The sequence below is a fragment of the Lemur catta genome, chromosome 13 (assembly GCF_020740605.2).
Source record: "Lemur catta isolate mLemCat1 chromosome 13, mLemCat1.pri, whole genome shotgun sequence".
Classification (NCBI taxonomy): domain Eukaryota; kingdom Metazoa; phylum Chordata; class Mammalia; order Primates; family Lemuridae; genus Lemur; species Lemur catta.
Window position 1 is genome coordinate 6,325,393 of NC_059140.1, and position 16,305 is coordinate 6,341,697.

Here is a 16,305-nt window from a genome sequence, read left to right on the forward strand (position 1 = left end):
TTTTCCCATTCTTTCTTTCTCCAACTTTCTATATCATTTAATGTGTCTATCTTTTTTCTTATTTTATTTCTTTAGTTTAATTCAACATTTAAATAACTTCTAAACTAGGCAAAATTTCTTTTCCTTTGAGAAAAACCACATCCTCATGTCTCTTTTGTATAACTTTTTGTCACCAAAAAACACATCTAATTTTCTTTATACACTCTGTACATACAATAGTTTCTCTTCTTTTCTCTAGTTAAGCATACCATATGTTAGTCAGAATTTTAAGTCTGAGTAATCTTAAGTCATAGTGAAAAACCTAAGAACTAAAAAAAACTCTCTCATGCTAACAATTTGTGAATACACATTTTATAATTTTTAGAAATCTAGGCATTCTAATAGAACAATTTTTCAGTGTGGAACTGGATATGTTTTCTAACACATCTAAATATCTTTTGTTTCTCAGAAATAAGAAGCCAAAAGTATATAAGCTTAAACTCATATTTAGTAATCAATGTCCTAGCATTAATTATTTGAAAATGATCCAGATATTTCATGAATACCCATCATATAACTTAGTTTAGCAAAACTCTAAGGATATAGATACAAAAGTGTTTGAGAAACCTTTTTAAGTAAATATTTCAGTAAAATATTTATTATTAATATTATAAATTTATAAACTTTCAGCCCTTACATCTATTTTGTTTACTCATTCTTAGCAACTATATTTGGAAAAATCTCATGAGACATTAGGCAAATCTAGTGGTCACCTTAAGTTAAATTTTCTATTAACCATTTTTATATTACTGTATGTTAGGAAAGTATCATAAAAGTAATAACCTTAAAGTTGAATGCATAACCTATTTTGCTGATAATTCAGATGTAGTTGTTTTTATTAAACAAATTATATTAAGCTAGACATATTTACCAAAACATTTACTCAAGTCACATGAACTTAAAAAATATCTGGGCTTGGCCGGGTGCGGTGGCTCACGCCTGTAATCCTAGCACTCTGGGAGGCCGAGGTGGGTAGATCGGTCAAGGTCAGGAGTTTGAGACCAGCCTGAGCAAGAGCGAGACCCAGTCTCTACTAAAAATAGAAAGAAATTAGCTGGCCAACTAAAAATACATATAGAAAAAATTAGCCGGGCATGGTGGCGTATGCCTGTAGTTCCAGCTACTTGGGAGGCTGAGGCAGGAGGATTGCTTGAGCCCAGGAGTTTGAGGTTGCTGTGAGCTAGGCTAACGCCACGGCACTCACTCTAGCCCAGGCAACAGAGTGAGACTCTGTCTCAAAAAAAAAATATATATATATATATATCTGGGCTTATTTATTTAATTTATTAATATGAGCACTCATTTATTTTTAAGTTAATTTAGTACCATGTAGACAATAAATACATGTGTAGGCATGTAGACAGAACATATAACTTATATAGGTACACATGTATGCATCTAAAAGCAAACATAAATAGTAGTTCATTGTAAAAGAGAGTAGAGCTTTAGACATGACAGCAATCTGTTCACCCACAACTCTTGCGTATCCTTGAAGAAAAACAGGTGTACCCTGCCAAAAGAGGAAGAGCCTATATTGTTTTGTCTTTGTTCCTCAAAGGGTCCTCATGTTCCATTAAGTTTCTTTTATGTCTCCTCATGTGTTGTCAAAGGTGGCAAGAGAAAAGAAAAACAGAGCAGTAAATGGAAGAACTCTTAGAGGAGCCTGTTTGAGAGGATATTTTCCAAAAGGCCAACGTAGTTGTACATTTTTGTTGGCAAAAATTATGTCAAGGGGAGGAGAGACAGAGGGAGCACATATAGTTAGTGTGAGTTTAAGAAGAGAGGTATTCAGTAGACCAAGAAGCTATTTATTTGAGAGGTCTCAAATAGACATATGTATACATAGTCTAAATATCAGTGCTAATTAAATGAACTTCTCATTATAGAGTTCTTAAAAATATTTTATGAGGTCTGGGTAAATAGCAAAGATTCCTGTTTCTTGGATTTTTTTTTTCTGAAATTTACACCAAGGAGTTGTTATGGAGATGGGGCATGTTTCTTTATTAGAGGCCTAGTATAATCACTAAAGCTGTTTGTCTCTGAAATGTTTTAATAAACTGTTTATTTCTGAGTATATGGTTTTATTTAGCATACTCTAAATATAAACCAACACTTTAAATCAAAGACATACCTGAATAAATAACTCAAAACCAACACAAATGAACATGCATGAAAAGAAAACCCAAAAGTCCTTATGGCTTTAACCACATCTCCAAAGAGGGAGCAAAAAGTTGTAGACCTTTCAAGATCCATACGCCTCCCAGTGACAGCCTAAAGAAGTTTGGTTAAGTGCATGTGATGTGCAGTCCACCTCTTCAGGCCATATTTTTCTAGATTCTCAGCTTCTCAAGTGACCATCAACCTACAGAGGCCAAAGGGAGGATTAAAGAAGACAGAAAGTAAAACAGGAAAACAAAGCTGTCCATGGGAGTAGAAAAGATTACAAATGTAATATCCTGACTTGGAAGTTAAAATAATTCACCTAGATTAGTTAACTGATATAACAGAAATGATGAGAATATGTCAGTCATTGGACTGGAGAAATTAATAGTTCATTCCGTAGGACCACCAACATTTTAATTCTATGACAAATTAAATTTGCATCTTTCTCATTACCCTTTCCATCACAATTGTGTTACTCACCATTAATTATTAAAACTTTCTAATTAGTTATGCCTTCCTGGGTTCACCTAAACTCAACTGTTGTTAACTGTACTCCCAGTCACCCTTCCATCTTTGCTTTACCTTGCCTAGTGCAAACCACATCCCTGCTCTGCTTGTCTGTTTCTTTGTATGTGTTGGCAGTAAGACACGTGCCTCCATATCAATTCTACCCAATTACTGGTATGAGATTTTCTTCAAAATCTGTAAATTTTTTTATTTTCGTATTTGGAATGTCCCATATGCTTACTATATTGAGGTAATGCTACTGGACTAATCATTTCTAAAAAGGATCTTAGATAAAAAATTTTGGAACCCAGTAAAGTAAAAATTGTTTATTACATAAATATTAAATTGTGTGTTGAGTAAGAAACACTTTAGTTATCATTTTAAAAGATTCAATGCTCTGAAAGTATATTTGAAAAATGAATTTTTCCAATTTACCTGAAACAATACACTTTTAAAAGGTAAGAAAATATAATTAAAAAGAATATATATTTTACTACAATTCACGGAAAATATATACACACAAACTAAGCAAAAACAATATTTAGGTTTTTTTATTGCTGCTATAATCTGTTTTATCATATTACAGGGATCGTGACATCCTTTGTGTGTATCATCACGTAGGCATCGTGTTATCATTGTTAATGGCTTCCATGCATTTTCGCCACACATTATGGAACCAGGCTCCACTGTTGCACATTTGTTCATTTTCAAATAAAGCTGGGGTAAAAACACCTTCATGCTCATTGCTGTCACCATTCCTGATGATATGAATTGAGAGATACCCAAAACAAAGGGACTGGGTTTTGTGCTAAGGTTTCCCAAACTTAGATCAGATGTTTCCAGTGAGGGACATTACGGGGACCAAGGACACATGAATGCCTGTGAATTTCACCCAGTGTGGATCAGGCAGGGCCTGGGTTGGAAGAAGACTCTGGGTGTCTCAGGGAAGGGAAGCTCTGTCCTCTTGCACATGGGCTGATATGCCGCAAATTGTCATGGGATTCAGTGTCACTTTACAGCTGGGACTGATGACTGTCAACCTAAAATAATCAAAAAGATCAGAATCTAATTTAAGGAGAGTATTCATGTGCAATGGTTAAGGATGACTTACCCAGGAGCATAGATTCAAGTTACCCTGAATATAAGCTCTAATTAGTATCAGTTACAAGTGGGCTTTTAAGAAAAAGAAGGAGAGGCAGTTTCTAAGCTCATTAAGAATTTACATTAAAATTTCATAAGCTATTGATAGGCTATGTTGTTTTTTTCTATCACAAATTCCAGGAATCATCTCTCTGCCTATTTGGCATCTACAGTGTCTTCTAGAACATTTAGGACAGATTTCTACAAAAGAAAATAACTTCACAGGGCAGCAATCAGTCATTCCAGCTCTTTTTTTGAATGTACTTGGTATCTTCTGAACTTGAAACTGAATCACAGGCCACGGGGTCCCAAAACTCAACCATGCTTGCACACCTGCATTGAGTAGGACCTAGAATCTCAACTTCCCCCTCCTCTTGTTGCACAAATGTTCATGGATGTGTAGAAGGCACCTGCACATCCCCCACATCTTCAAGACCTAAACCTGTAGCTCCAAAATTTAAATCCAGGTCCTGGGGTTCTTCGCAATATGTTAGAGCCTTTCCATGAGGAGATCTCTCCTACAGCTCCCCCCCCCCCACTGCAACACCCAAGAATACAGAGCCAGGTTGATCCCACCTAGAATCTGCATATATAAGATCTGGCCCCTACCTGGGATTCACAAGACAGGATCAGATTTTGACCTGAAGATATACAGAAAGTCTAGGGGAGACATTTTCTGCATTGAGAGAGATCAACATAGATATCTTAAAGCCCTATTTTTGGAGTGGGGCCCTCTGACTTTTCCAGATCTTTTCCATTGAGCTGCTGTGTTACTGGGTGTTAGGGTATTCTTGTCCTTTCTCCTGCTCCAGAGTTAGCTGATCATGAATAGGCAATAGCACACAGCTAATCCAGGGTCAGCTGCATCACTAGGGAAGGCTTATTCTCTCTTGTGACCTACATAGTGAGCCTGACTTTCCCCTGCCTGGATCACCATGTGAGCATCAGACTAATGTCACTAGGGACTCTTTTACCAGGACCGGGGAGACTTTGACATATTGGGGTTGTGCTGTGCAGACTGAGTGCAGGCTGACAACAGGGTTTAATTCTGATTCCATCTCAGAAGGAGAGAAATGAATGAACTAGGGTTTGTTTCTCCCCTCACAGAAGAAATCTCCTTGGTTGGTGCCCAGATGGGAGTTGTTCCAGTGTCTTGGTCCTTGGGTAAATAACAAGGAGGAGGTCTGGAGATGCATACTGGTAGGTAAATCAATTGCCTCATTTTATCTGGCCACGAGAAAACCAGATGAAAAAGTCAAGGTCTTTAATGTCCAGAAACTTTCAGTCCAGAAAAGATGTGTAAATGGTTGCACTTAGCATCTTGTGTTCAGTACCAAGAAGGGAGGTGTACAGGGGACTCAGGCTTCATTTGCACCACTTCCCTTATGTTGTTGTGAGTGCTGATATCAACACTGAAGGACAATTCATGAAGAGAAGAGTTGTCGTTATCATTATGATTATTATTTCTGTTGATTTTTGCCTTAAGAATAAATATTTAGCTTCTAATATAGTTTTTCTAGAAAGCCCTAAGTGTTTGGGTTAAATTGTTTATTGTTATTTTATAGAATAGATAAAGATAGAGTGTAAATGACTAAAATCAAACAAATTCTGTAAGTATAATTTCCCTTGGGCAGGCTTAGGAAAGACAACTGAAAACAAACCAGCAGCACAGAGATGAGAAGCCCTGGGCCTGCTCCCTGCCCAGCCCTGCCCAGATCCACCCTCTTCTGAGCCTGGCCCATGCTGGCTCCTCCCTGGAAATCTCCCCTGACAGAACTGACTAGAAGAGGTTATATTTTGGGTGGCTGCTCAAACTGTCTTTCCAAAGCTAGTGCTCACAAGTTTTTAAATCACAAAAGCAGGTAAATAGGAAGAAAGGACTATATATTTTGGGGCCTTATTTTTTTCTCATTAAAACCTGTGTTTCTAGAGACATCTCAACTAGCAACCTTTTTTTTATTCCTACAGATCCAGTAGTTTCTCCACAAGTTATAAAAAGGTAAATATAAACACAACAATGAAACATCCCTCTGAAATATACTCCACCTTTCTTTTTCGTATTGCTCCTGTCTGTTTTAGCTTTTATTATATATATTTTCTTCTTAAAATCAGTGATGGGGAAACCTAAGAGAAATACAAAGACTGGGTCTTTCATCTGAATCTTCCTTGGAATTTAGGGATATTTAGTACCTGACTCCCAGGATCACACTATGATGTCCCCAGCACAGAGCTCTGTAACATGCTTGTGAGCATGTGGCACCTGCTCAGTAAACATTGCATTAACACATGTGTGCATGTTGTTTTACAAATGTAGACTCACTCAGACATTGCTGCCTTCTCCAGCCTTCTGTAAACTTGAAATGGCCAACAAAGAATGTGATCTTTCAGGACGCTATTTGTGTTGTGATAAGAGTGTTGGGTGTAAGGGACTCTGTGCTGTGCCTACTGTCTCTAGCTGCGTGCTACTGATAATGGGTCTAGGGAGACCATCATCTGCATTAGCAGGGGCCTATTATAGAAGCCAATTCTTAGACCCCTTCCAAACCACATTATTTAAAGTGGGGCCCAGAATCTCAAATAATTTATATGCACACTGTAGCTTGAGAGACAAGACTTGGCTGTCTTTCTCAGCCCAGTCTTCTAGTTAATATGACATGGCCAATTTGAAGACAAGCCATCACTTGTGCCCTCCTTCACAAATTCTGTTTTCTGTGATTAGATTCAGATTATGATTTAATTTTCCCACTCATATCACAGTGGTGATTATGGTCCATCTGTGCTCATTGTCAGCGGTTCCCTATTTGTCCCATTAATCTGACGGTAACTTAATTCATTTGGTTAATAGATTGACTGCCACACTAGAAAAAAAAATTTTTACCTGGGGCCATGTTTTTTTATTAAAGCAATCCTTTCTAGTTTGTTATTTGTTATTGTTTTCTGTGCATGAGTTACATGTAATGCAAGCCATGTTTTCAGAATTAAATTGTCAATATTAATTGTAACAATAAGAACATCAACAAGTAAGATTTTCACAAACCAACTGCAGAGTTTTGCTTGATGAGGATCCAGGGGCAAAACTAGCCTGAGTTAAATACAACTCATATGGTAGTAAATGTCTCAAGGTGCTCTCTGCAAGATTCCTTCACTATTAAGTTCATTAGTTTCTCTTTGTCATTGATGCTATCTTGGGGAAATTTACTGACTGGTGTGTATAAACAATCACATTTAATGCAAAAACTGTTCTTTCTTTTTAGTTTCACAGCTTGCTTTGGAGAATAAAGTATCTCATTTGTTGATGGGAGATACTGCTTTTGAAATTGGTAGATTTAAAACAGTCATGCCTCAGTCCTATTTGTTCCCATTTTTTTCTCACCTCATAACACATAATATATTTAAGCATCTTAAAACTTTAAAATATAACAGGGCATATAGAATAAATGGGACAAAAGTTGAAAAAATACAAGGCTCAGGAACAATAGCTCTTATTTTATTTTAAATCATTGTTGTGGTCTCCATAGAATGTTTAAAAAATATTGACAGATTTAAAATTTTTTTACAATTAAATATATTTATTTATACAAAAAATCTTCTAGTCTATTAATGTGTATATAGTTACTATTTCTGTGTATTTGTGTGGATAAAATGTAAGCATTATTTGATCAATTTTGTGTTGCTGCCTCTTTAACTTGTTTTCATTGCTCTTCTCAGTTATGAAAGCTGCTCTGAACATTCTGTTGAGGTTGTCTCTGTATTTTGGGGTACATGTACCTTTGAGTTAAATTCTAAGTCAGATAAACTGGGATAAAATCCAAGCTCTACTGTTTTCTTAATAATTGGCAAAATATTCTCATAAAACAAGGATACTATTATTTTTCTCATAGATTATTTTTGTGGTTTTAAGCATTAATATATAAACTGCAACAATGACATCTAGGATATAGTAAATGTTCAAAAAGGATTGTTGCTATTCTTGCTATTATGTTATAATCTGTATGTTTTATAAAACTCTTCATTGCATGTTATCCATGAAATTTTCCCTCTCTGTGGTTGAAAATGCATTGACATCACAGGTGAGCTTGTTAGAAATGTAGTCTTAGGCCTCACCCAGATCTCCTGAATCAGAATCTGCATTATAACAAGATCTGAAGTTCATTGTAGAACCAAATAAAATTTGAGAAATATGCTTCTAACTCCCCATAACTTTTCCACCTGAGGAACAGACACAACTGATTCCGTATGATGAAAATACAGCACTCAAAAGTATATATTCCTGTGTTGATGCTTTAGTTTTATATTTAGTATTCTATATAAGCATAGTATCAGGCTGGGTGTGGTGGCTCATGCCTGTAATCCCAGCACTCTGGGAGGCCGAGGTGGGAGGATTGCTCGAGGTCAGGAGTTTGAGACCAGCCTGAGCAAGAGTAAGACCCCCGTCTCTACTAAAAATAGAAAGAACTTAGCCAGGCAACTAAAAATAGAAAAAAAAAAATTAGCTAGGTGTAGTGGTGTGTGCCCATATTCCCAGCTACTTGGGAGGCTAAGTCAGGAGGATCGTTTGAGCCCAGGAGTTTGAGGTTGCTGTGAGCTAGGCTCATGCTATGGCACTCACTCTAGCCCGGGCAACAGAGTAAGACTCTGTCTGGAAAAAGAAAAAAAAAGAAGCATAGATACTATACTAACTTTGTGGATCTTATGTCATTCTGTTTCACAAGGGTAGAGAATGCCTTAAGGAATATTAGTGTGTTAAAGTATAATTCAGGTCACTCATATATGTTAGAGCCAGCACTCTTAGCCTCCTTATTTTATCTTGGTTCAAATTAAGAACTGTGCCCATGGCCACATGGTCATTTATATATTTATTTTTGATTTTTTTCAGAGACTGTTGACATTTAGTGATATAGCCATAAAATTCTCTCTGGAGGAGGGAAAATACCTGGGCCCCAAGAACTCGTCCCATGGCCACATGATCAATGTGTTATTTATTTATTTTATTTTGTTTTGTTTTTTTATTTCAGAAAATGGTGACATTCAGGGATGTGGCCATAGAATTCTCTCCAGAGGAGTGGGAATACCTGGACCCTGCTCATCGAAGTTTGTATAAGGATGTGATGTTAGAGAACTACCGAAACCTGGTCTCTGTGGGTGAGAATAACTTACCTCCATAATGTCTGATATAGCGCAAGGGATTCATTTCTTTCCTTTGCAGAATGTATCTTGGGAATTAGTGCTTTGTGTGAATGAGTTTCACATTCCTGCTTACAGGAAAAAATGAAGGGTTTATTAATATGCAAAAAAATCATTGACTTCATTATTTACCTTCTTTCTAGAGGTGATTTGCAAGTTTCAGTCTGGTTTAGTGGTGATTCTAGAAATTCAGTGATATAAAATATTGTCTGCACCTTAAAATCTATTTACTCCTGTTTTATTTTTGATTTAGTCATACTTGAAAGTGAAATGCAGAATCCACAAATTTAAAATTCGTCCTGAATATTCTACAGTGTCTGTCAGGAAATAGTGTTTTGGAAAATAATTTTCTAAAATCTTCTATAATATTTGTTCTTCTCTACTGAATATAATACTAAGTTGAAAATTGAGGAACCTCAAACAAAACTCATGTGTCTTTTTCTACTAAAATAGAACTTGCTGTGTCTAAGCTGGACCTGTTCACCTTTTTGAAACAAATGAAAGAGACCTGGAATGTGAAGAGAGAGGAAATAGTAGGGAAACACCCATGTAGGTGGGAATGAATGAAGCAGATAACACAGGTGATAGGTTCAAAGGTCAAGGAAGAAGCCAGACCTTAGAGTGTGGATTAAGAAGCTCTGGCACAATGCATCTACTTTTTGAGAAGCTCAGGTTTATTTCTCTTGCTCTCATAGAAGAACATCTCTCTCCTGCTCTTAGATTATCTGAAGATTGATTCTCCTTAAGAATGTCAAAAATATTATCTGAGGATTCTCTTTGTCCTTCAGTGATCTTCCATCGATTCACAGTGAGAGCCAAAGTTCTCCCCTTGGCCTGTGAGGGCCTCCATGATCTACTCATCCATTCCCTTGGGATCCTGGGAAAAATATGTGCATATTTCAGAGTGCTTCTATGTTGAAACCATTTTTTAAGTTCTGTTTTTGCTTCATGTCAGAAGTGTGTGAACATAGTTGTGGACATAGTGATATTCAGAAGTCCCAGGAATACTATAGACAGATGTCAAATATTTTCTGTTTTATTAATTTCTAATCCTATGGATGTTTGAAAGGTGATTCTAGAGAAACTGAGGCTGTATAATTTAATCAGAGTATAAAGCACCTCCCTTTAATTAAATATTAAATTGCTTATGAAACATTTAATTATGTGTTTAATTTTTAAATATTTATTTTAAAAATCTTACCATATATTTCACATAAACAGTTTTCTTTTTCCTAGCCTGAACTAAATTAGAAATTTAAACTATATATGCACGATTTCCACATATGTAAACTATTTTAATGTACTGCTTTTCCTATAGAGTTCTTAACTAAAAATGGTCTATGGGAAGCTTAGAACATTGTCCAGCATATAGTAACAGTTTGTTACCTTATATATTAATAATTATCATTTTATAATTTTGTTTGTTTAAGTACGCAACTTATAAGAATATGTCCTCTAGGGTCATTTGTTTGCTCATCTGTTCTTTCCTTCTGACATGTGGCTAGTTTTTTTACAAATATAATTTTTACGTTTTTGAGGTGTACATCTTGATGATTTGATATATGTAGACATTGTATAATGATTAACAAACGAACTTAGCACATCCATCATCTCACATAGTTGCCAAATTTTGAGGGGTGAGAACACTTAGGTCTACTCTCTTAATCTACTTAATATAGTATTACTTAATTGCAAACATACAATATGGCACTCTTAACTATATTCACAATGCTGCACATTATATCCCCAGAATTTATTCATCTTGTAAATGAAAGTTGGTACTCTTTGACAAACATCTCCTCATTTTTATACTGCACCCCCTGCCACTGTTGGTACCCATCATTCTTCTTTTTCCTTCTATGATTTCTGGTTTTTTAGATTCCACAAATAGCTCACATCTTATGTCTGAACCATACTCTACCATCTGTTGGGAATAATCTGCTATAAATATAGGAGAGTGGATTAGTCTTTGTATTACTGGGTTTTTTTTCCCCCTTTGGATATATACCCAGAAGTGAGATGGAAGGACTGGATGGTACTTCTTTTTTTTTTTTTTTTTCCCAGTATATTATGGAGTGCAAATGTTTAGGTTACACATATTGCCCCTGCCCCCCACCCCTAGTCAGAGTTTCAAGTGTGTCCATCCCTCAGACACTGCGCATCACACTCATTATGTATGTATATACCCATCCTCTCTTCCCTCCTCCCACCTGCTCAACACCTGGTAAATGTTATTGCTATATGTCCACTTAGGTGTTGACGAGTGAAACCAATTTGATGGTGAGTATATGTGGTGCTTATTTTTCCATTCTTGGGATACTTCACTTAGTAGAATGGGTTCCAGCTCTATTCAGGAGAACATAAGAGATTCTATATCCCCATTATTTCTTATAGCTGAGTAATACTCCATGGTATATATATACACCACATTTTATTAATCCACTCATGTATTGATGGGCACTTGTGTTGTTTCCACATCTTTGGAATTGTGAATTGTGCTGCTGTAAACATTCGGGTGCAGATATCTTTTTTGTAGAGTATCCTTTGTTCTTTTGGGTAGATGCCCAATAATGAGATTGCTGGATCGAATGGTAGGTCTACTTGTATCTCTTTAAGGTATCTCCATACTGCTTTCCACAGAGGTTACGGTAGTTTGCAGTCCCACCAGCAGTGTATGAGTGTTCCTATTTCTCCTCATCCAGGCCAACATTTATTGTTTTGGGACTTTTTGATAAAGGCCATTCTCACTGGAGTTAAGTGATATCTCATTGTGGTTTTGATTTGCATTTCCCTGATGATTAGAGATGTTGAGCATTTTTTCATATGTTTGTTTGGCCATTCTTCTGTCTTCATTTGAAAAATTTCTATTCATGTCCTTTGCCCACTTTTTGATAGGGTTGTTTGATTTTTTCTTACTGATTTTCCTGCATTCTAAATAGATTCTAGTTATCAGTCCTTTATAGGATGTGTAGCATGCGAAAATTTTTTCCCATTCCGTAGGTTGTCTGTTTACTCTCATGACAGTTTCTTTGGCTGTGCAGAAGCTTTTTAATTTAATCAGGTCCCATTTATTTATTTTTGTTGTTACTGTGATTGCCTTTGGGGTCTTCTTCATAAATTCTTTGCCTAGGCCAATGTCTATAAGAGTCTTTTCACACATATTCTTCTAGAATTCTAATAGTTTCACACCTAAGGTTAAGGCTGTTACCCATCGTGATTTGATTTTTGTGAGAGGTAAAAGGTGTGGGTCCTGTTTCAGTCTTCTACATGTGGCCATCCAGTTTTCCCGGCACCATTTATTGAATAAGGGTTCTTTTCCCCAGAGTATGTTTTTGTCTGCTTTGTCAAAGACTGGATGGCTATATGAGGATGGTTTTATATCTGGATTCTCAGTTCTATTCCACAGGTCTGTGACCCTGTTCTTGTGCCAATACCAAGCTGATTTAATTACTATAGCCTTGTAGTGTAGTTAGAAGTCTGGTAAATTTATATCTCCCATTTTGTTCTTATTGCCTAGCATTGCTTTTGCTAAATGGGGTCTTTTCTGGTTCCATATGAAGCGTAAAATTATTTTTTCTGTATCTGTGAAAAATGATTATGGTATTTTAATAGAGATTGCATTGAATCTGTAGATCACTTTGGGTAGTATAGAGATTTTAACAATGTTCATTCTGCTAACCCACGAGCATGATATAGTTTTCCACCTGTTTATGTCCTCTCCTATTTCCTTCCTCAGTGTTTCATAGTTCCCCCTTACTTCTGTGTTTAGTATTTGAGGAACCTTCATACTGCTTTCCACAATGGCTAGATCAATATACATTCTCTCTGACATTGTAAAGCGGTTTCCTTTTCTCCTCACCTTTCCCAATATTTATTCTCTCTTGACTTTTTGATAATAGTCATGATAACAGGTGTGAGGTGATATCTCATTGTGGCTTGACTTGCATTTCTCTGATGAATAATAATGTTGAGCATATTTTCATAGACCTATTTGCTACGTTTTTGTCTTTGGAGAAATATCTACTCAGGTCCTTTGCATATTTTCAGTCAGGTTTACCTTTTTTTTTGTTGTTTTGCTATTGAGTTGTTTTTGATCCTTCTATATTTTAAACATTACATTCATCAGATATATTTTCTCCCAATCCTTGGGTTGTTCTTTTGTTGTTTTTCGTTTCCATTGCTGCACAGAAACTTTTTTAAGTTTGATGTAGTCTTATTTGCTTTTGGTGTTTTTTTTGTTGCTTATACTTTTTGGTGTGATACAAAAACATTGTTCTCTATGCTTTCTTCTATAAGTTATATAGTTTCTGGTATTACATTTAATGTTTATCCATTTTCAGTTAATTTTTCTATGTGGTATGAATGTCCAATTTCATTTTTGTGCATGGGGATAGCCAGTTTTATTATCATTTATTGACAAGACTATACTTTCTCCTTTGTGCATCTTGGTGCCCTTGTTAAAACTAGTTGACTCTAATGCCTTGGGTTTATTTATGCTTTCTCTATTTTTTCCATTGGTCCATTTGTCTGTTTTTATGTCAGTACCATACTCTTGGTTACTTTTGGTTAGTATAGCTTTGTAACAGTTTAAAATCAAGTAATCTGGAGACTGCAGTTTTGTTCTCTCAAGATTTTGTTGGCTATTTGTGGTTTTATAGAATTTTTTAAAATTCTTTACTATTTCTGTGAGAAAACAGTATTAGAATTTTAATAGGGATTAAATACAGGTTGTAGATTTATTTGTATAGTGTGGACATTTTATATTATTCCAATCCATGAACAAGGAATATCTTTTCATTTATTTGCATATTCTTTCATTACATTCATTAATATCAGATTTTATTGAACAGATCTTTCATCTCCTTTTTTTAAATTGAGGCTAAAGAATTTTATAGTATTTAATGCTCTTCTGAGTGGGATTGTTTCCTTAACTTTTTTCTCAGATAGTTTTTTGTTACTGTATAGAAATGCAACTGAGTTTTGAGTGTTGATTTTGTGACCTATAACTTCAGCGTATGGGTTTATTAGCTCTAACTTTTTTGATATAATCTTTACAGTTTTATATGTATAAGATCACTTCATCTACATGCAGGGGGAATTTTACTTCTTCATTTCTCTTTCAGCTTTTTCAGCATTCAGCTTTTGGTTTCTTTTTCTTACCTAATTGCTCTGGCTTGATCTTTCAGTACTATGTTGAATAAAAGTAGTGAGATTGGGTATCTTTCTCTTGTTTCTGATACTAGAGAAAAATTGTTTAGCATTTCACTGTTTAGCATAATGGTAGAACTTGTTTTATATGACCTTTATTATGCTGAGATACATACCTTAGTATGTTTATTGTTTCAAGTTTTTATTTTGAAATGTACTGAATTCTGTCAAATGCTTTCAATAAATTTTTTGAGATGATCATATGATTTGCATCTTTTCTGTTTTTGGTGTGTATCATTTTTATTGATTTGTATATGTTGAAACATCCTTGTCTCCCAAGAATAAATCTTTTTAAGATTGTCATGTGATTTGCATCTTTTCTGTTATCTTAGTATATCATTTTTATTGATTTGTATATGGTGAAAAATCTTTGCATTCCAAATATAAATCCAATTTGTTCATGGTGTATGATCTTTTTAATGTGTTGTTAAATTGGTTTCTAGTATTTTGTTGAGAAAGTCTGCTTGTATCTTCAGCAGAGATAATGGTTTGTGGTTTTCTTTCTTGTAGTATCCTTATCTGCCTCATGAGGGTAATGATTGCCTCATAACATGAGTTTGGAAGTGGCTGTCTTCACTTTTTTGAAGGAGTTTGAGGAAGATTGACATTAATTCTTCTAACGCTTCATAGAATTCACCTATGAAGAAGCCATCTGGTCTTTGGCTTCACTTTGTTGGGAGATTTTTTATTACTGGTTCAGTATCCTTTCTCAGTATTGGTCTGTTTAGTATTTCTAATTCTTCATGATTTAATCTTGATGGGTTTGCTTTGTGGAAATTATTTATTTCTTCTAATATATCTAATATGTTGTCATATAATTGCTCATAATATTATCCCCCTTATTATACTTCATATTTATGTAATAGCAATTTTAATTTTTTTTTTAATTTATATTTTTCTTTAGTCCTCTTCTTGTTTTCCCCTTGGTTAATCTAGACAAAAGTTTTTCAATTCTATTTGTTTAAGAAACTCAACTATTAGTTACTTTGTTCTATTGTCTTTCTAGCATTTATTTAATTTTCTTGCTCTAATTTTTATTTTTTCCTACATTATGCTAACATTGGTATTATTTTATTCCTGTTTAAGTTCCTTGGGGATAAAAGTTAGGTTGTTTATTTAAGAGCTTTCTTTTTCTCTTTATGTCAAAAGTTATTATTATAAACTTGTCTTAGTAATGCTTTTGTTGTATCTCAGAAGTGTTTATTGGTGGTGTTTCCAATTTAATTTGCCTCAAAACACTTTTTGATTGCCCTTTGGATTTCTTCTTTGACCTATTTGTTATTTGGGGGCATGTTTTTTACTATGCACATATTTGTGAGTTTCCAAATTTTCCTTCTGCAATTGATTTCCTGTTTCATACCATTGTGATCAGAAAGAAAACATAATATAGTTTTAATATTCTTAAATTTGAAAAGAGTTTTTTTTTTTTGTTTCAACATATGCTTTATTTGGAGAGTATTCCATGTGTTCTTGAGAAGAATATGCATTCCAATATTGGATGGAATGTTATATGTATAACTGTTAAGGTCTATTTGGTCTATTGTATTTTAGAAGTGCAGTCTTTTCTTATTAATGGTTTTCTGTCTGAATGATATATGCATTGTTTTAAGTAGGGTAGTGAAATCCCCTTTTATTATTGTATTTCTGTCTATTTCTCCCTACAGTTCTGGTAATGTTTACTTTATATATTTAGGAGCTCCAGTGTTGCAGGCACATGTATGTTTAATTGTATATCCTCTTCACAAATTTACCTCATTGTTATACTGACTGATTTTTCCTTTTGTAATAGAGTTTTCCTAGAAGCCTATTTTGTGTAATATAATTATAGCCACCCTTGTATTCTTTTGTTTATGATTTACATGGAATATTCTTTTCCATCCTTTCACTTTTAGCCTGTTTGTCCTGAAATCAAAACTGAATCTCTTGTAAGCAGCATAATCCTGGATTTGGGTTTCAAAAAGTCCATTCAGCCATTGTGTTTTATTCTATTTTCTGCTGCTATAACAGAATACTACAGGCTGGGTAATTTATAAAGAATAGGAGTTTATTTGGCTCAGATTCTTT

At 34.9% G+C, this 16,305-nt stretch overlaps 1 protein-coding gene across 1 annotated transcript in view; it reads left to right on the forward strand.

Moving 5' to 3' along the window:
* The window catches only part of LOC123649199 (zinc finger protein 665-like), a 38,989-nt gene that overhangs the window by 8,512 nt on the left and 14,172 nt on the right, over positions 1 to 16,305 (forward strand). Inside the window, exon 2 of the mRNA XM_045567159.1 lies at positions 8,865 to 8,991. Coding sequence (XP_045423115.1) covers positions 8,865 to 8,991 — 127 coding nt within the window. The remainder of the gene's footprint in view (positions 1 to 8,864; positions 8,992 to 16,305) is intronic.